This window comes from Protopterus annectens, chromosome 9.part0, assembly GCF_019279795.1.
Source record: "Protopterus annectens isolate FY-2018-M chromosome 9.part0, PAN1.0, whole genome shotgun sequence".
Lineage (NCBI taxonomy): Eukaryota > Metazoa > Chordata > Ceratodontiformes > Protopteridae > Protopterus > Protopterus annectens.
Window position 1 is genome coordinate 869547315 of NC_056743.1, and position 22049 is coordinate 869569363.

The 22049-nt window shown below is 43.1% G+C and overlaps 1 protein-coding gene across 3 annotated transcripts in view; it reads left to right on the forward strand.

Annotated features, from left to right (window-relative positions):
* B4GALNT1 (beta-1,4-N-acetyl-galactosaminyltransferase 1) overlaps positions 1-22049 on the forward strand; it is a 2012712-nt gene that overhangs the window by 1103227 nt on the left and 887436 nt on the right. For all 3 annotated transcript variants that reach the window (XM_044083592.1, XM_044083594.1, XM_044083595.1), the window contains exon 6: positions 5223-5403. In XM_044083592.1, coding sequence (XP_043939527.1) covers positions 5223-5403 — 181 coding nt within the window. The remainder of the gene's footprint in view (positions 1-5222; positions 5404-22049) is intronic.

Genomic DNA, 22049 nt, shown 5'->3' on the forward strand with positions numbered 1-22049 from the left:
ATGCAACTGTTAATCTTTTATTTGTACAGTCTTGAATGTATGTACTTTAATTTGTACAATCTTGAATTTATGCAAGCTTTTATTCTTGTACAATTCTGAATTTATGCCATTTTTTTTGCATTTTCTGGAGTTATTCTCCTTGGGTCTCCACTGAAAATGGGCCTTTGGCTCATTTGGACTATCCCGGTTAACAAATGACAAATACATAATTTCTTCTCTGTAAGCTGTTTAAAGTACACTACTGTTGATTTATTGAATTATTTATTGCCTTTTCTTGTCCTTATTTTGCAAAAAAAGTACTTTTGCCTCTCACTGTCCGTTCTGCTGATTTACTTGCTCTGATTTCATTATCTAGTTAGTTGTTTGATAATTTAGCGTATTTTTACACTCCTGCAAACTCTTTTCTGTGCTTTTACATCAAGAGGATTAAGTATATTCCATCTAGTTTCGGTAAGTGGCAGCCTGGTCTATCTGAGTTAGGAAATGCACTATAGAGTTCTGAGTGTAGTTATTTTATTGGCCAGAGATCTTGTTAGTTAGCTTACTTTGTTTTTATTGCCTTTATAAATTTGGTTCATTTGTGTGGCTCTTGGCTCATTTCCACAGAGCTTAGCAACGCTTAGCATCCTCACCTGTGCCTAAGAAGTGCCAGCCAACACTAAGTACTTTTACTGAATAATTGCACTTCTATAAGCTGTTTAAAGAACACTGATGCTGATGTATTGAATTATGATTGCCTTTCCTTGTGCTTATTTTGAAAAAAAGTGCATTTTGCCCCTCATTGTGTGTCCTGCTGATTTACTTGCTCTACATTCATTATCTAGATAGTTGTTAACTAAATTAGTGTACTTCATACTCCAGGAAGCTCTTTTTTTTACATTAAGAGGAGTGAGGATTTTCCATCTAGTGGCAGTAGCTGGTAGCCTGGTTGTAGCTTAACTAATAAAGGGCCTGTCATAATGGGTATGTACCTTCCCAGTTTCTCTGCAGCCAGTTAAGTGGATATGAGCATTCTGAGACAATATAACAATTGTCTAATGTTCACTGACAACCATTTAATCCTTAAAGAAACTAATACAGTATTTAAGAGATGTACATATGTATTGTCACTGGAGGCAGAAGTTTTGCATCTAAGTCTATAAAGCAAGTCAACACACTGTCAAGAACTCTGGTCATAAGGGATTTCCTTGTGTGACATACTGATGTCCCTCTCAGCAGGCTCAGCAAGGAGAACATAACAGTCAGTTACCTATCAGGAGCCATGATCCAACAAGTTAAAGCACACACTCAAGTCATTGCACCACAGGTACCAGTATGATTCAGTTATAGTCCATGTAGGTGTAAATGATCTGAGATGTACCTCCCTAGACCTAGATAATATAAAGAGAGTCATTGTGGAACTCTTGGACTGTCTGTCAATGGCTTGTGCCTACTATTCAGCAGCATTCTGCCTTCACCAGGGATGGCACCACAATATGAGTAAAAATGATTGACTTAAATAATCGACAGTTTCTGATGTCATTCTAGGGGGATACTATATTTGTCATCATGGCAGGATGTGGTCAGCAGACCAAATTGCTTTGCCAAGAATGGGTTGCATGTGTCCTCTCTATGCTTTTAAATATTGGCAAAAACATTGTCCTCCCCCACTAAGCCTTTTTTCGGCAATGCCAAATTGACAAACCTTCCAACGTAGGAAAATCTATCTAACACAGTCTAAAGGTATTACTGCTCAATGCAAGGAGCCTAAACAAGAAGCTGCACTCCCTCCAAGCTCTCCTCATCTTGGAGAATGCAGACATCTGTGTAGTTACTGAGATATGGTTTATAGTTGTAGAGAGGTTTGCGGCAGTGCAGGTCTTCAATGCCTTCCACACGTTTAGATCAGAAACTGTACAGGCAGGGACCAAAAGTGGAGGTGTCTTAATCTGCATAAATAACAAGCATACTTTGAGGTCAGTTTAACAAGATGATGCATTGGGGGTTCTCCACGTACAATTACCATTGACAAAGTTCCATACCATATCCTTGCAAGTTATAGGTCATCCTTCATGACCCAGGAAACCCATAACTTATACTGAGACCTGCTGAAGACACTCACCATTCACCAAATACCATACTCTTGGGTAACTTTAATTACCCCTGTATAGACTGGGAACCTTGCATGACCCCAAGTTTGTAGGCACAGAGAGTCTTGAACTCAAACGCAATCACCCTAGATCAGATAGTGCATACACCCACTAAAGGTGCAAACTTATTGGACCTAGTACTCACAATTAGAGGAGAATGCTGCACCCCTCCCCCCAGTGTTGTGTCCTCTTTGGTGAGGTCAGTAAATCCTGTAACAGGAAGTATTACAAGGCAAAGTACCTCTTTAAGTAATAACCTGTCAAAATGTCAAGCCCCTCCAATATCTGATAACACAGCAGCTACATGGAACTGTTCACAGAAACTCTGTAGAACCATCTCAGTATTTGAATACTGGCTGCTGTGCCTAGCAGAAGTAATTCAAATCAAACTCAAAAAATAAGCCACCCTTGTGGAATAAAATATTAAACAGGTTGTACAATAAAAGAAAAAGTTATAGATAAACTTATGAAGTGCAACACCCAAAAAGATAAAAACTCCCTCATTAAGCTGAATAGACAATTATGAGGTCAAATGAAGACTCACAATGCCAATTTTGAGGATAAAATAACTTCTCAGGCCAAGGACAACCATGAGGCATTCTTTAGCAATGTTCGAAACCGTAAAGGCAACACACAACAGTGTGCTGAACTGGTTGAAAATGGATCAATGTTCACGAAGCTGGAAAATATAGCAAATCTACTGGTTGATAAATTCAGCTCCAGCTTCACAGGCCCCACCAATTGCCCCACAAGTAATACTATCAAACATAACCTCATGCTCTCTCAACAGGGAGCAGGTCCTAAACATGCTCTCTAACACCAAAGACACAGCCTTTATGGGCCCTGATAGTATTCCAGGATCCCTCCTAAAGAGTCTAAAACAAGACCTATCAGTGCCACTGGACTCCCCTTTCAACCATATCCTCTGAACAAGCTTTGTGCCACACAACTGCAACAGTTATCCCTCTGTACAAGGATGGACCGTGGATCCTGGGAAATTCAGTCCCATTAGTCTGAGTAGTCTCATCTGCAAAACCATGAAAATAATCATCATGGAAATGATCAATAATGGCGTAGGAAACCTTTAGACACTGGACCCAACCTAGTTTGGTTTCATCAAGGGTAGGTCATGACTACTAAACCTGGTGGACTACTTTGAAATGGTCGCTAAGGCAATGGATGAGGGCAAAATAGTGCATACTGCCTAACTTGACCTGGCTAGGGCATTTGATTCAATACCCCACTCTGACATTGTTAATAAACTCATGGAATTAGGCATAAACTCATTTGTAATGTGCTGGATAGTCAACTGGCTCACAAATAGGACCCAAGAAATTAGGATTGAGAACACCACCTCCACTAAGAGATCTGTCACCAGTGGAGTCCCTCAGGGCTCAGTGATGGATCCATTCCTCTTTGGCACCTGCTTCACAAAAGTCAAGGGCATCTGGCTGATCAAGTCTGATTGCAAACTAAGTGCAGTCATTGAATTCCCTCAAGATACAAATTTCTCACAGGAAGGTCTAACACACACAAATGACTATAACCAAAGCCACGGCTTAAAACTCAATGCAAAGAAATGCATGGTAGTAGTATCATTTGGGAAGTTGGCCACCACGGGAAGCTACCTTATCGATAAAAACATGCCTGAGAGTAGACCCAGTAGTTGTCGTCACATGTAGATAGTTATCTGGCTTTTGACCGACTTTAGTCTAAGGTAGTAAGAATCTCATTCTATGTCGCTTAATTTATAAGTAAAGACATGGCATCCGGGTCCATAGAGGTCATTATGCCACTTTATTTAGCCCTCATCAGACCCATCATTGAGTATAATGCTCCTTTTGGTATGTACCTGGCCAGGTGCATGCAACATCTTGAATGTCCACAGAGGTCAGTCACAAAAAGAATACAAGAAGTAAACTAAATGTCATATGCAGATCATCACAAAGCCCTATCTCTATACTCTGTTTCCTACAGACTATAGCGAGGTGAACTATACCTGGTGTACAAGGCATCTTTAGATCCCGCTTTGATGGACCGTTTGCATATCCGCAAAATAAAAAGCTTCAGAACAACTAGATCCAAGGACTTAAATTTTGCTTGTGATATAAGTAGGACATGTTGAAGGGCCAGGTATGTGTCTGAGAGAATTCCCATTCTGTAGAACAGGGTAACTCTCGATGTGAAACAAAGCCCTTCCCTAACCTTATTCAAGCATAACCTGGACTAGTGGATTTGTAACCAGAAATTCACGCCTGGTCTGTCACCATTATCTCTGATGGAAAGAGGCTGTAGTTAAATCTGAGTAGTTTGGTTGTGTAGTTAAATTATGCCCTAGCTGACATATATCCCCTTAAACTAATCTTTAAAGCACAGTAACTCATAGGTTATTTTTTTTAAACATCTTTATTGAATTATCACTCATAGGTTCATTAGTAAATACCAGGCTTGCTGCCCTTGTAGGCCATTTTAAGCCTAGCCAAAGCCAATTTCCCTTTCTGAGCTGAGAATCAAATCCTGTACCTTGTGTCTGGGAGGTTAACACCTTAACCATTATGGGCCTCCCAACCCTGACTTCTTGGGAGATGTTTGGGTTGCATGGCTAGGCTTGTAAAGGTCTCAGTGATTGATAGATTAGTATTCACCTGTGAGTCTGTGAGTAACATGAGATCGGCATGAGGTGCTGAAGAGCATTACAACACAAATCAGAGCAGGTTTAGATGTCCGTATGCCTGTCATATGTGTTGTCATTTTCTCCCAAGACACACTTCAAAAGCTCTAAGATTAATGTGACTCTATAGTTGGAGATATTTATAAGTAGTTGAATATAAGAGTCATGTAGGTATTCTTGAAGGTTGCTGTCAGGTAGGCATCTGTAAAAGAGCACAAATATTCACTGTGGCTTTGGCCACTGAATAGCTTATTTAATATTAGTAATTTGTAACAGTGATCTACCTTTAAACTTTGAGGTGAACACAAATGTGTATTTTTATGATGGTATCTGTAGCTAGTGCATAATCCTGACTAGTAGTAGCATTGTTGCATTATTTAACCGTACTAACCATCTTATCATTTAATTCTTTCCATTGCTAGGTGAATCTGACAGCATCTCTGGGGATATTTCAGCTGGCAGCTGAGGTTGATGAGGTCAGTTTCCAAGGTGATGGAGAGATGCACCTTAGCCTCTCGAGTCCTCAGACAGAGAACCTGAACAAACAGCTTCAGTTTGTAATGTATACAAACACCCTTTTTCACCCGAACACTGCGGATATAGGTGAGCAATATGTTAGCAAAAGAAATGAAAACCTTTAATAAATCTGTCCAAATGTTCCTGGATACAATACTCTACAGTTAGCTCTGATCTCTACATTCTTGCCCATTGTTTATTCTGTTTCATCATACATCTACTGATTAACCTATTTGGTAAGAAAGAGAAAACTGAAACCCATACTTATAATTTGTGTATGTTACATTATGCATGGATTTTTGTTTGGCTTAACTTGATTTTAACTATACTGGCACTGAAACCATCAATTTTGTTCAGAAACAACACATAATTCATAATGTAAATAGCTTTGTGTGGTACAAAGGGAAGTGACATTTCGTTATGACAATGGCTACGTCAGGTATTTGTATTCAGCAGCAGGGATAACCAGTAGTGACATGTTTACTAGTATTGTTGAAATACTTAAGCATGCAGGCTTGAAGCACTACAAGTTAGACCACACCATTCAGATTCTTTTAGTTTTTTTACCTCTACAGTTGGTGACAGTTTTTTTCAGAAGATAAGGAAAACAACATTTCAAGGTTAAATCTTAATGAAAGATTATTTTCATTTAGATCAAAAGTTAATTAATGGTGGATTTTGTGATTAGATGAGTTTTCAGAAGAAAAACATGCAAGCCTGTTGCTTGACATTTTGTGATCCTTATCCACCAGATTATTTCTCCATATCACAAATGTTACAGTTCTAGTTCTGAGACATGTCAAAATTGGCTTTGAAATAGTAGTAATAGCCAAGAATGATGTGCTCACTGAGGAAGGAAGCTTTAAAAAAATGCAGGTTTAGGGTTAACATTTGCCATACTGTTGTCTACAGACCTCCTCATAGTTCTTTCAATCAGATAAAGGAAGCTTATTTTTTTAGTGTAATTCTGTGTTGAAAAGGGCCTCAGTGGTAGATTTCATCCCCTCTCCCAAGTAGTGATTGGGACAAGGTTCCCATATTTCAGGATAGTTTGCTTTTTCTGTTTGAAATTGTTACAACTGGGCTGGTCTGTTAAACTTGTGTCTTACGCCAAAGAAAACAGGGCATCATGACCTCTGTAGAAAGGTGTACCCCATGAAGCTTGCGCCAAGCGCAGGAGTAGCGTCGGTAATCTAATGCCAGATATGGCTGCCAAGCGATTCAGGTACGAGCTGTTTCCACGTGCACTACCAGCGTACTGCAGAGCTGCGCAGCTCCTGGTGCATGTATGCTAATTATCCAATGCGCAGCAGTGTAGCATGCAAATGAAGGTATATAGCAATTCATGAAGCGGTGCAGGCGTAGCGTAAGCATGCAGAAATGTAAACAAAAAAAAAAAAAACGGTTTACATTTTTTCAAACATAAAATCGGAGCCATGAAAGCGAACCAAACTTACGTATTATGTTAATATATGCCAATGGCTAAATATATAGCCAATGGCATAAAAAAACATGCACAACACATAAAAAAATAACATTTAATGTCATGGCCACACTAATGTAAAGTAAAATTGTAGTGCATCGGTGTGCAAATGGGATCACAATGAAAATATATTTATATGTCATAAAACTGCAATGTAACACAATTCATGAATTCCCCATAATAGTCAGTGGCACGCATGCTACACCACAACATTGGCGCAAGGGTTGCTGAGGGTCTGTGACAATGTTCTGCACGGTAACTAGGAATTAGTAGTCAATGCCATGCAAATGAGTCAAGTCATACTGAATTGAAAAATCCCCGCCGGCGTAAGGATGTACCACACAGCGTAGCGGTACAACACCGAGGTGTGGCCTGGAGATAAACATGACATCAAGAGAGGGGTGCGCCACCTTAGCTGTAAGCACATTGGAGCATTGCTAATCCAGGTTGCCTGTTGCTAAGCAATGCCGCAGGATAGGGGTGTGGAAGTAGCCATAGCTTTGCTTAGCTGAGAGCACACAAGGTAACCGAAAGTGCATGTGATCGTGGATGAAAACGTGCCCAAACCCGGTAAACGGCTGTGTGCGGCACGCACCATAGCTGAAACAGGAAGGATACAGAAAAACAATAAGGAAATGCTGCAGCATGGTAATTGGAGTACATATGAGTAATTAATACCTAGGAACTCACAGTGGGCCATTGACAACAGCTAACAAGGCTGCTAGCAGCTACCAGCAGAACGGGAAAGGGGAGGTGCCGTACTGCAAAGAAAAGAGAACTGTCATTGCAGAACAAAGCAAACTTTCAGTAGATCAGCTACATAACACATTTCGCAACACAATCCTGGGTTGGGAAAGTACAAAACAAGAAAGCAGACAGCTGGATGCATGCCTGACAATAGGAGGGGAATCGGGTTGAAAAGTGAAATAAAGGGCAATAGTTGAATCACTGCAACCATGCATAAGTCAGCACCAAAGGCCCCACAATAGCAGTACCTGCTGTAAAACCCATAATTAAGATACCCTGCAGCTGGAATTGCACATACACACCCAGTTACACCAGCAGCATCCATTGCACAATAGTATAAAGTGTGAAAGCCACACACACACACACACACACACACACACACACACACACACACACACACACACACTCTTGTGTATTCCCAGACACTCTGCACCATTGGTGTATACAGACCATTGGTGTATACAGATGGGGAACTTTTAATATGTACATGTTAGGGGCTGCCATAGCTTTGATTCACCAGCATGTGTTGGAGACTGACGGTGGTGTGGAGGATGATGCTGACAACCATCCCAAGCATCGGTGGAGGAGAAGAGTGTTCAGACCCAGGGTAACCTGCCAGGGGCTACATGATCTGGAGATAGTACAGTGTTACAGGGTGGACAGGGACACCATACAGCAACTTGCTGAGCTGTGCCAGCCACGCCTCTGAGCCAGAAATAACAGAGGGGAACCCATCCCAGTGGACACGAAGGTATGTGTAAGCTTGAGAATATTAGCCACAGGTACCTTTCAAAGGCCAACTGGGGATATCATGGGGATCTCACAGGCATCAGCATCCAGGGTATTCCACCAGTTCCTGGATGCCATGTTACCACATGCCAATGAGCACATATATTTCCCCTGAATGCAGGAGGAGTTGGCCAGCAATATGCATCTCTCCCACCATGTGGCAGACTACCCGGAGGTACTGGGTGCAATAGACTGCACACACATACATATCAAGACACCACCCGGTGAGCAGGGTAGGCGCTACATAAACCGCAAGGGATACCCCTCCATCAACTGCAAGGTAGTGTGTAATGCCCAGGACATTATCATGGATGCGTGTGCTGGCAGTCCTGGAAGTTATCACGACTCCCACATCTGGCATGCCTCACAGCTGTATCAGGTATCTGCCAAGGGGAACATCCCATATGGCCACCTGGTGGGGGATGCTGGCTATGTACTGGAACCGTGGATGATGACTCCCATCGGAAATGCACACACAGCCACGCAAGAATGCCATAATGAGGCACACGGAGAAACCAGAATCATCATAGAGTGTGGGTTTGGGATGCTGAAATCACGGTTCCGTTGCTTGGACATATCTGGTGGAGCCTTGCAGTACTGTCCAGGCACGTGTGCCCACATCTTCATAGTATGTGCCATGCTACACAATATGATCCTGCGGAAACAGCTGCAGCAGAGACAGAATGGTGAAGGCCCTCACAGCCCACCACCATTGCCAAGGGCCCCACAGGCACAGAGGGACTCAGACCACAGACACCCTGTGCCAGCCCAAGTAGGCAGACGGAGGCGTGCCCAGTATGCCCATACCTTGGCAAAGAGGGAACGTATAGCGCACACACTTGACAGTGTAGGTACCTATGGACTGACACCCTTCTCCACTTGCACACACAGCAAACATGGATAGCACACACACACACACGAACACCTGTAAATTGTCATGTATAGGTGGTCTACTGTGTGCATCCTACATAGGCAGCCCTCAACTATTGTACACACAACTGCCATTGGCACAAGGTAAGTCAATACCTGAACAGTAAATTAAGCTATCAGCATGTGCCCATACTGTATGTATAGAGTCATAGATACATAGGTAGGTACATGCCTAGCTGCCTGAGGCCAGTCATAAGCATAGCCAAAATGTCTCTGCTGTCGCCACCCCATTGATTAACTAACTGTCCATCTGTGGAGCAGAGCCAATTGCGGGGTCCCTGGGGTGTATCCACTGTTCCCCACCCACTCTGCAAGGATTACCTGGAGTGTTAGTGAGGGGTTCCGTATAATGTAATCAGGGATGTAGTTCCAAATAATCGGGAGTACCCGTGACAGGAATCTGTTACTTCAGCATCTTCCAGTTATGGCTGTGGCAAGGTGTAGCCCATTACAGTATGTGGCTCACTGTGACATGGATGCCCATAGGTGAAGCATATCCATTAAGCCTGACTTGGATATGGAATTGTTGGCCAGCAAATATCATCTATGAGTCAACGAGATGCCACTGAGTAATGCATGAGTTTATGCAGTCTGGCAGCATAGGACACATGTCTGAGGGCATTATCCCTCTATGCGAGGTACGTTTGTGGCCCTTCCAGCTGTCAGATGTGTCTTCTGAGGTACATCCAAAATGGGTTATCATACTCGATGATGGGATTGGTGACTGATGAGCAAAGGGGCACTATAACCTAAGTCTGTTTAGATGTGAACCCTTAAGTAATTAGATGGCCTGCATAGATGGATGTCCTAACTACTTCGCACATATGACTGTCAAAGGAGAGATCACTATGTAATGTAGTCCCCACATACCCATTACATCATCTGAATTATACTGTCTGCCACTCGTGTTAATATGTGTGTGTGTAGTTTCCCAAAATGGAATGACCATGCAGTATGTGGCCTTTAGCTGGAGGCCATCACTCTGACACCCTGTGTTGGTCTATGTGAGGCCCCTTGAAGGACGTCTGTGACAGCTGGACTGTCCGTTATGGCTCCCAGTCTGCAGTAATTGCCAAACACGACCTGCTGTAGTCCACCTGTGTTAGCCCGTACCTCTGAGATGTATATGGCAAACAGTAGGGGTCCCAGGACTGAGTCCTGTGGGACACCAGTTGTGACTGGTCAAGAGTTGGACCTGGAGGCTGCTAAGCTTACCATGTGGGTTCTGTGTGTATGCCTGTTGGCAAACCAATCTGTGATGTATGGGTGTATGTTCTAGCTGGTGAGTGTAGAAATAATACCTGAGTGGGGAATGGTGTCTTAACCCTTTGTGAGGTCCAGGTAGTATTTGTGAACTACCACACCCCATATCTAAAGTCTAGGTGGCTGTAAGATGTCAAACTGGTTCAGTAGGCATGATCTGCACTCAATCAAGGTGACCTGCATTGGGTCAAGTGTCCGGAGGTTACTATTGTCTATGTTAATGAGTGCCATGAGGATGCACTCCATAGCCGTGCAGGTCAGGCTACTCAGGCCTATGGGGTGGTAGTAATCATGGTCAGTTGTGTCACCACCTTGGCAGAGTGTAATAGCTGTTGCCATCTGCCAGTAAATGGCCATGTAGCTTGTGTAGAGGGTGATGTTGAATTGCTATATTAGGCGGGGGGGGGTCACTTTGTCTTGTAGTGTCTGCAGGATGCAGTCTGGGACACCATCTGCCTCCATTGATGCTCTATCATGCCGTTTGAAAGGGCCATTACCACCTGTATGTCTGAGATACTGTACGTTCTGGGTATTGTTGTGGGCCCAGTAGGGGGTGAAGCTTGCTCCAAATGTATCATCAAGTGTGTTGGTGATATCAGTAGGGTCAGTATATTCAGTGCAATATTGCACCAGCACAGTGCAAATCTGTGTGTTACTGCTTACATCCTTGACATAGCCAAAGAAGCCTTTGTGGTCATATTCTGAATCCATGCCTATTTACCTGTGGATGTCAGCCTTGGATGATTACATGAGTAACATAAGTATCTTGCTAATACTGGTCATGGAGTCTGCATGTCTTGGGATTTGCTGTTGTTCCGGACTACTGTACTACATCTGTTGCATAGCCTGTGTAATGCAGGGGTTCAGCAGACTGGTGTCCTTGTGTAGGAGTATGTTGTGTGTGCGTGGCAAGCACATATCCAGGGCAGGTACATGTATGGCATATCCAAACATGAGGGTGTTTACTGCTGTACAGCAACAGTCATCTGCTAATGCTGTAAATAACAGAGGGCCTGTGGTATGTGTACAGCTAACCTGGTTACAGACAGTGGTATCATTGCATTGCATAACACATGATGCAACTGTGTCAGTACATGGGTACTCTGCACAGTTGATGTAGAGCTTGGCACAGTCCACTGGTTAAGGGTCACATGGTGGTGTACTCTTATGTCCTACAACATGTATGGATGTGTGTTGGTGGTCCGAGGGCATGCTGGTGTCTGATGTTTACATCCTAGAATGCAGCATTTGACACTGTGCCCTGCGTCTGACTCATCTGTGATGCCTTTTGTGGGAGTTCCGGTCAGTACATGTGAGTGGCCTCTATGTATGTGGGGACACCACCTGGAGCAGTCCGTACCTGTGTTATGGCCCACATGTCTGGTTCTGAGGTATATGGTGGTAGTGCTGTTGTGCACTACGGAGCCTTCAGCCAGGTGTTCCTCACTGCACAGATGTCAGTACTCCCCATTGTTGGATCTACAGTGAGCAGCTGTGATTATGGACGCTACACATCTAGCACTGGTTAGCATAAGCATACAATGCAGTTATCCTCTAGGTGTCAGGGTGTTATCCTGTGTTTAGGACATTTGCCTTGGAATGGCAGTATATGGGCGAAGGCGTCGTAGGCATTATCTCCACTCCCTTGAATCATTGATGCATGTGATATGTGTCAAAGGCCTGTCTGCTGTCAGTCATGTCATCCCAGAATGAAAAACACTGGACAACCTCGTAATTACAGCAGGACAGTGGCTCATTGTGTTGGTCAAGCAGTTGCCATGCCTAACAACACTTCAGTGTGAGTGGTGGTATTGTGCTTGGTATAGGATGGTACATCTAAGGTGACAGACAGCAGCAGACGTTGTGTATAAGACCGGTGTCAGATATATGTAGAGCAGCGTTTCTGCTAACAATGACAACTACTAACACCAGAGTCCATTACAATGTGTTGTTTGCGTCTAACTGTAATTGCATGGCCACTGTGGCCTTCCGTGTTTAGAATCAGAGTGCATCCCAGACAGCCCTGTGCTACTAAGTGTATGAGCATGCCCAGTATAACCTTGTGTAGATGGACACATAGTGCATTCCGAACAGACCTGTGCTACTAAGTGTGTGAGCATGCCCAGTGACACCTTGTGTCGGTTATGTGCCTCTATGTGTATGGGCATGGCCATTGTAACCCTGTATAGTGATAGTAGTCGTCCGTTCCACAGATGGGCATACTCCAGGTCAGGATGGATTCCTACTTTAAACACACAGGTTCAGAGGTATGTACATCTTAACTGTCAGCATCCCTGTTGATGTCCACATTCCTAGAAGGTCATAATGACAGCTTTGAAATGTGTAGTCTATGTGGCGCGACTCATAACTATGTAGTATTGCAATAGTGATCTGTAGCTAGGCAGGTGTTCCGTTCCCACCACTGGCGTGTGTGTGTGTGTGTGTGTGTGTGTGTGTGTGTGTGTGTGTTTGCCCCCATCTGCCTGAGGACTGAATAATGCTTTTAGACTGCTTACACTCCATACCATTCCTATACCCACCTTTGGCAAGGCTGATGATGTCACCCACCTAGAAATAAACCTCTGGGAGTACTGTAATCCAGTAATCTGGGTAGCACATTCTGTAACTGCGTAATGCTGTAGTGTGCTAATGTAGTTAGGTCAGTGTTCTAATCCCAGACATGCCAGGTGTGTGTGTGTGTGTGTGTGTGTGTGTGTGTGTGTGTGTGTGTGTGTGTGTGTGTGTGTGTGTGTCTGCCTGCGTGAGACAAGTACAGTGCTTTGTAGAGTATGCACTCTGTACAAATCATATGACCACTTTTGTCAGTCCTGCTGTTGCCACCCACCTAGATCTACACCTGTAGGTGTGCTGTAACCCAGTATTCACCGTAGCGTGTGCCCTAAAAGTGTATTGCTGCCTTGTGATACGGTAGGTAGGGGTTCGTATACAGGACATGGCAAGTGTGTGTTTGTCTGTCAGAGCCTGTGTAGAGGTGGCTGTGAGTGTCTTACCATTGGACATGTTGGGGAGCAGATTTTGTAGTTTTCCTATATGGTGTCTGTCTTATGACACATTGGCCACCTCACGAGGAGTACAGCTGTCAGTCAGCCACGGGACTGTGTTGGGAAGCCATACCCCCTACATCTGGGAAAAGGCCTGGTGAATAACGTATACAACCCTACTAGTAACCGGTATATGTCCTGCACCCATGTGCCATGCACAAACACACTTGCCTAGGATATCCCGCTATGTTGCTAGTACCGTGCAAATTGATGACAGATAGTAGGCATGGTGTGAATGCAGTGGCCTGCAGAGGACATGGCACCCTGTACAGCAGTACAATAGGCACATATTTGTGGACTTTGTGCCTTCACTATGTTCCCCACTTGATGCCTGCAACATATGTGGTCCCATCAAATGTGATCCACAGAGGCCATACAATGCCGTACACATGTGCCCTGTATGGACCAATGTCACTGAAATCAGGGAATACCTGTATCATACTATCAATGCAGGTTCAGGCTCGACCTGCTCACTATAAGCAGGTTTCGCCACACCAAGACAGTATTGTCATATCGGGGGATAACAGTCTGTTTGCACAACATGTACCTGACAAACCAGGTACACCTGTACATGTCACTGTACACTATTGTGGGACATGTGCATCCCAGGCAATGTCCATGTGAAGGACTATCAAACACAGACATGGCATGCATTGCAAAGCTATGGCCATACACATTGGTAACCAGGATGTCAGGGCAGATCATGCAGTAGCCATCTGTGTGGGACATTGCAAACACTACACCCCTGCACTGCACACCATTATCGGTTGACGCAATGCCAAGAAGTACCCCTCACCCAGCCTTGTACAGCCATCTTGCACAGCTAACCACTACACACCCATGCAGCAATGCATACATGCATGTCAGTACTGGCACCTTGTGTCTGCGTGTGGGTTATGATGCTCCCAACCACAGTTACTCTCAGTATAACCCTCGTTGGCATACCAACAGATGTCAAACACTTTCACATGCCCTAGCCCATAGAACCTCCAGATATCACCTGTGGTGCATGTAGTCCTGTGCATTACTGCAGTGTGGCAAACAAAGTAGTTAGGTTGTTTATTTGTGGCCTTGGCAAAGAGTGTCATTGCGAGTCCATTAGAGAGTTTGGTTGTGGTGACAATAGCATCCATTCACGTGGACAGGCATGTGTGCCACACCTAATGTATGTCTACTATGTCTCTGTTGCAGATGTCTCTCACCTACATACATATGCTCTTACAGCACAGCAACATGTTGGCTTTGTGGCACATGTAGTAACGTCATGCACATGTAATAGTAATGACTAGTCAGTCATGGGTTTGACCCCTGTACTGTTAGGCTTGTGGCAGACGATACTTAGGGTTAGGTCTCCAAGACCTTCTCTGGTGTACTTTCCCTGTCCCACCCACACACTCTCTGGTGGATGTGGAGGTGTACACCTGCTCAGCAGCAGCATGTGTATTGTAAGTGATGGACATGATCAGGTGATGGCCTCTGCACCTATTGCAGTCCTCCTCTAGCTGATTTCATGTGGAACAGCTGTGATGGTGTTCCCATAGCCAGTCGCATGATAAACACAGTACACTATCTAGGAAAAACATGTTGGTATTTGGCCATGACAGTCGCTGCGAGTGGTACCTGGATCGGGGTGTTCTGAAACGGCATCACAGATGATATCTGGATGTACCTCAAACATCATACACAGTGGGAAATAGCCTAAAGACAGGAGGGTGATTTGCCACACTCTGCATGTAAGTGAAGCTATGCTGCATTGAGACTACTGCATGTTTAACATGTGTGTGGTAATGGCTATTCTGCATGTTTTATTACAGACATGACTACTCTGTTCGTGAGGGACTCCCATCTGTAGGGCCATATGTGAACTGGTCAGTGTGTGGAACCATTTGTTTCCTGTGTTACACACTGAACACATATCTGTGCATAGCAGGAGCATAGTGTGAGGATTGCAGACAGTACATGATGATAGGGATGTGTTACTGCCATCACATCCCTGACTGGACATATGTCACATGAAACATTGGTATGACAGACACTGTCTGGGGTTCCCAGTGACAAGCCAATAATGGGCGACTGTTCATAGCTGCGGTCACATGTCTACTACACATTGTACAGATGGCATGCAGTATATAGGAATATGTTGTGCTCCCTCTGCAAATGTATACCATCTGTTGTGTTGGGTTGATGGTAATATCTATGCATACTGTTATAGGTAATCCTGTATGTTGTTTATCACTAAGCCATATGTGGGTTTAAACTGCAGCACCATATGCTGAATGGGTTGGGAGGTCCTGGCAGAACCTCCTGTCCCACTTCAGCTGACCATGGCACCGGGCACCTGCACATCTGGGGCCCAGCGTTGGACATCAACCTCTGTTGGCTCTGCACCACCTTCTGGTGGGTACCACCACTGAGAATGGAGCATGTCCCTCTGGGAGCAGGACCAGACAGGTACATGTCTGCTGTCGTGCAGTCCTGGACGTGTTGTGTTGGGGGCTCACTAAGGGGTTCCAAAGCCAGATACGCAAGCTCAAGGGCGGAGTGTCACATTTACAGGGTGATGCTGCCCATGGCTGGGGACCTCCGTCCCACTGATCTCATGGGCTTGTGAATGCTGAACACCCATTCCCGTCCAACGTGTATCCCCCCACATGTGTCATATACCAACCCTGTATGCTGTCTTGTCTGTGATCCTACCCTACCTGTCCTCCACAGCCATACCTATACTCCTTCCCCCACATCCGACCCTCACCCTACGGAAATATAAGGCCAATTGGCTTCTAGGACAACATCTGCCATATACATAGCTGTCCATTTCACACACATGCCCACTGGACATATGCACCATTGTAATATGCATCACAACATACTCCTGTTATCTTTACCCCTGTCCCTCAGGTGCATGATCCTGGTATGCACATCACTCCTAAATGGTCCAGGTACACATGATGAGGACGACACCCATTGTACACACAACACTACCGGTCCCTTTATGGTTACCCCATTTACCTTTATCATGATGAGGATGTTGCACAAAGCACCTTGCATGAGTACTGTTCACACATAATGATCGGACAAGTACTGTTGTGTTAATGTACATTACATGCACAGAGTGATGTATACGGCCAATGTACAACTGTTTGCGTGTATGAATGACAAATGTCTGTCTGAGGGAGTCTTGAGATTACATAGAACAACACCACTACATAATGTAGGCGTCGTTGGTGTTTCCCATCTCATTCGTTTGTAATGCTTTGTTGCCACATGGTATGTTCCTGATATATCTCTATATATGTCTGTACCTATACACTGGACATAACCACTCACATATACATCTACATGATGGGATACATTCCTATACTGTTGAATGACTGTGCTGTATGATATGTTTGTGGTACTGACCGTTGTCTGTATATCTGCCATGGCGTTTTGGTAAATCACATTAGCTGTGTCTGCAGGGTCCTGGTTCCGAGCCTTGCAGAGGATGTTTATTTGGTTGCAGGGCAGAACAAGGCCATTGGATACGGAGGGAGTAAGGCACATTAAAGCAGTTGTGAGTGGGTGTGCGTGGGTTTGAGTGGTGTTAAGCAATGCTAACATCTGGTTACAGCTTCTTACACTCGGTTAGCCTCTACATTGCTTTACCAGTGCAATACTCACATACTGGTAGCCAAACAGGCTTACACCCGCTCTCTCCTGCACTTGCAAATGCACCAACATTGGTGCTTGCATCTGACACTCGCACCCCTGGGTGGGAGCGAGGACCACAATATTACCTTGTGATGCGTATTACATCGGATTACATGCCTACAGTATCGGGAATGGCTGCCCATTAGGCGACGGCATGCCGTTCGACTGTACGGAATCGGCAGCCTGTCCAGTGATTTATTCATATTATTTGTGTGCTCCTCTTACAATCTGCTCCTGTCTGGCTAATACATGAGAACCGAGACTCTTCAGTACAGACAAGTAATTGGGTTTTGGGACTCACATCCATCGGCTGAGTCATGCTGCCGCATACCTATTATAGGGTTGCCACCTTTTCAGTTGCCCAAGGTGGGACTTTTATGTAGAAACGTCAGATTTTGCAGGGCAAAACATATCCATAGCCAGTACAAAGGGAAGAACTTCACTGTTTTTGCCTAAATAAAAGCTTATTCTTGTAGCATTATAGTTGCTTATTCTGTTTCTTATCACATTTAGGTGTTTCAGATACAAATTAATTGTTTTATGCAACTACTACAGACAATATAGGAAATCTTTGTCCTAAACTCTCAGGACATTTGCCATATTTTCAATTATTTTGCAGGACACAACTGCCCAAAAGGGACTGTCCCTCGCAGAGGTGGATAGGTGGTAACCCTAACCTATTCTATCATCTTTCTAAGGTAGTCAGCGGAATATGCGCTTTCTGTCACTATCAGACCTCCCATACGAATGGGGAAAAATGAATACTGAATCAGGGACACTGCATAACAACATCAGGGACACATTTAGAAGCTTGGTGCTATTAACCTGACACATTGACAGACCCAGAGCATATGTAGTCATACACATTGTCTGAGGTACATGCTGTTTGACTCTTGCATGTTGTCATTATTCATTTACTACCATTTTTTATTTATTGTTCATTTTTATTTTTATTTTATTCATTATCCTACTACATTATATTTATGATAATTTTGATAATATTGATTTACAAAATATTCAGTTTTTAATTGCATTGTTCATAATTTAAACAAATGTGTTACATTTTTATTTACATTAAGTTTATAAAATATATACATATATTTAAAAAAAAAAAACATTTAGTACACTAATTAACCAATGGTAGGCGTTGTGTAATTAAGAACATACCTATGTAACTGTTGTTGGCTGTATAATTTATCAGTAATCTGAAGATGCCCAGAAGTGTTTTAGGGTGAAAGCGCCAAGTACTTTCATGTTATGGACTTTATGTATTCTATGTACGTTTTCCCAGCTGGATTGTTTTGGGTGTATGGTTTACAATAAAATCTATTCAAGTGACCTCTGATGAGCCTTCTGCATGTTTTATTAACTATAATATAAACTTACTATTATTTCTCATTCTCTCTCTCATTTCCACTTCCTCAACAATGCACACTACAGTGAACCCTTCTCTAATTCAAATATTGATTATCATTTCACTTATAACTCCTCTAGCAAATACCTATATCTTAACATCCTATGAACTACCTTTGTACTCTACCCTTAACTTTCCCTCCATACACACCTCTACATCTATAACACCTTTTTCTGCAACCTTCCTAAATCTCATTTACAAGCCCAACTACCTACTAGCCAAATACCACAGACTAGCCCACATTAAATTCTATAACCAAAAAACTAGAAAATTATTTGACTACTTTTGGAAACCTCTACAACCTAAACACTCAACACTCCCCCACTCACTATTGGATGGAGACATTCATCCAAACCCTGGCCCACACCATACCCAGACCATAGGAAACTACAACAATAACACAACTACCAATTCGCTCACTATAGCCCATCTCAACATACGTAGTATTTGCAACAAAATTTCTCAAGTCCATGCCCTGCTAGATGTCAACCAATTTGACGTCCTCTGCCTATCAGAAACATGGCTAAAACCTAGCATTAAAGACAACGAAATCTCCCCACCTGGGTATGACATCATTAGACTTGACCGCTCAATAAAAAAGGGGGGAGGTGTAGCAATTCCAAAACCCAGCTACAAATCAGTACTATAAATCTGAACCTTCCCATAGTCAATAGTGCCGAAATAATTTGCTCTAAACTTCAAGTCAGCAAAAGAAAAGCCATATACATAATTTGTATGTATCTTCCCCCAGGAAATAACATTTATGCTCTTGAGAATATCCTCAGTTGGCTCGCCACTAATCTCCCACAAGAAACATTAATCTTAGGTGACCTAAATATTAATTGGAATTCCTGTAACAACTCAAACCCCACCTCTCAGATAAACCTACATGGCTTCTCACAACTAATTACCTGCCCTACCAGAACTAATAAAAGCAATAACAAGGATACCACTTTAGACTGGATACTTACTAACACCCCCCAACAAACCTATAAAACTGGCTCCCTTCCAGACGATCTGAGTGACCACTCTTTAACATATATTATTAGACATAAAACCAATCTAATTTTTCCAAACACAGTCAGAATATTACGTTCTAAAAAGCAATTTAACTCAGAATCCTTTCTGACAGAACTGAGACAATGTAACTGGTCTCCTTTAAAATTTCTTCCTGTCAATGATGCAGTACAGTACTTCAGTTCCACATTCTTTGCTATTCTTGACCAGCACGCACCAATACGTACTATCAGAACTAAAGCCAAACCAGCCCCCTGGCTGACCAACAATACTAGACAAAAAATCAATATCAGAAACAAATCCTGGGCAAAATGGCGTAACACTAAGAACCTGGCTGACCGTCAAATCTTTAGAGAATGTAGAAATACTACAAAAAAAGCCATCCTGACAGACAAAAAGAACTACTACCTTCATCTACAACAAGCATCCAACAAGGAACCTAAAAAATTCTGGCCAGCATTAATAATCTTCTATCCCCAGGGCAATCTACAACACCTGACCCGCAAGACTCTAACCCAGACAATCCTACACAAACAGCTAACGCTTTCAACTCTTTCTTCACAAATAATATTCAAACTCTTGCTAGTCACCTATCTCCTGATACCTCTAAGCTACTTCCATCTTTTGCTAATCCACCCCCCACATTTCATCTACTACCTATTCCTACTTCCTTTATCTCATCCTTACTCCAAAAACTTAAACCTACCACCCCCTCCGCAGACAAACTTCCTGCTGAATTCCTGCAAATAGGAGCTATAGCCATTGCCTATCCCATTTCTATTTTGATAAATAGATCTATTAATGAAGGAACTATCCCTTCAATCTGGAAGATATCTCACATCATCCCACTACACAAAGGGGAAAACTCTAGGGACTTTTCTAACTATCGTCCTATAGCACTATTATCCCCCATTGCTAAAATTATGGAAAAATGTATCCATAAACAACTGCTAAACCACCTTCTACAAAACAACCTACTAGCCAGTTGTCAGCTTGGTTTTAGACCTTCCCACAGTATCACCACCGCACTGCTCTCATTTACAAACTCCATCAACTTTAATCACAACAAAAATAGTCTTTCATCTGCACTCTTCATCGACTTATCTAAAGCCTTTGACATGGTGAACCACCAACAACTACTGCACATTCTGACTTCTCTTTCACTTGATACTCCTGCCATAACTTGGTTTAAATCTTACCTTGAAAACCGACAGCAGGCAGTACTTTGGAAAAATTCACTATCTGATCATCTTCCCATCTCTCTTGGGGTGCCAAAAGGCTCCATCTTAGGCCCACTTCTTTTTTCCATCTTTATCAACGACCTGCAGTTAGCTATCCCAAATACTATCTGCATTCAATATGCAGATGATTCTACCATTATCTGTACATCTACATCTCAAACAGAACTCCAGTCTCTTACCCAAAAAGCCTTTAACACTGTAGAACAATGGTTCTCTCATCGCAGCCTGCTACTTAACCCCAAGAAAACTAAACTGCTTCTCTTCACACCAACCCGAAGGCACATCCCCTTGCACTTCACTATCACATCCAATGACAGTACTATCATTTCTCCTGATGCTACCACAAAATTACTAGGAATGACAATAGACAACAATCTAAACTTTGACAATCATATCAACACTACTATAAAATCAGTGAACAAAAAAATAGGAACCCTCTACAGAATCAAACCCTTTCTTACTCCACTTGCAAGAACTACGTTAGCCAGAACTCACCTAATCTCTACTTTACTCTATGCTTCCCCCATATGCACCAATCTATTAAAGAAAAACCTCAATAAGCTAGTAATATCTTGCAATAATATTGCTAGATTTGCTACAGGAGCCCCTTTTAGAACACATCACTGCCTGAACCTAAAACAACTAAGTTGGCTAGAACTTCCTAATCAGCTCGAACTTCAACAACTCATAATAGCCCACAAAACCCTGCACCACCCCACCAAAACTCCAATACTCTCTTGCCACATCACACCTTATTATAATCAGAAACAGCTACGCTCTTCAAACAAACTGTTGATCAAAACCACTACATCTAATAACTCTGCAGGTGACTGCCTGTTCTCAAACTCTGTTGGAAAAATATGGAATAAACTACCCTCAGATATCTCATCTCTGACTTCTCTCCCACTTTTTAAAAGGAATCTAAAACTGAATCTCAATACAAAATGGCTATGCCCCTGTAGTAACCCAGACTAATACTATTTCTTTTCTTGTCTTCTGCCATTTTGTTCCCTACTACATCCTATAACTCAACAGGCACTGCCTGTTCTCCAACCTTGGTGGAAAATTTGGTATAATCAACCCACAGATATCTGATC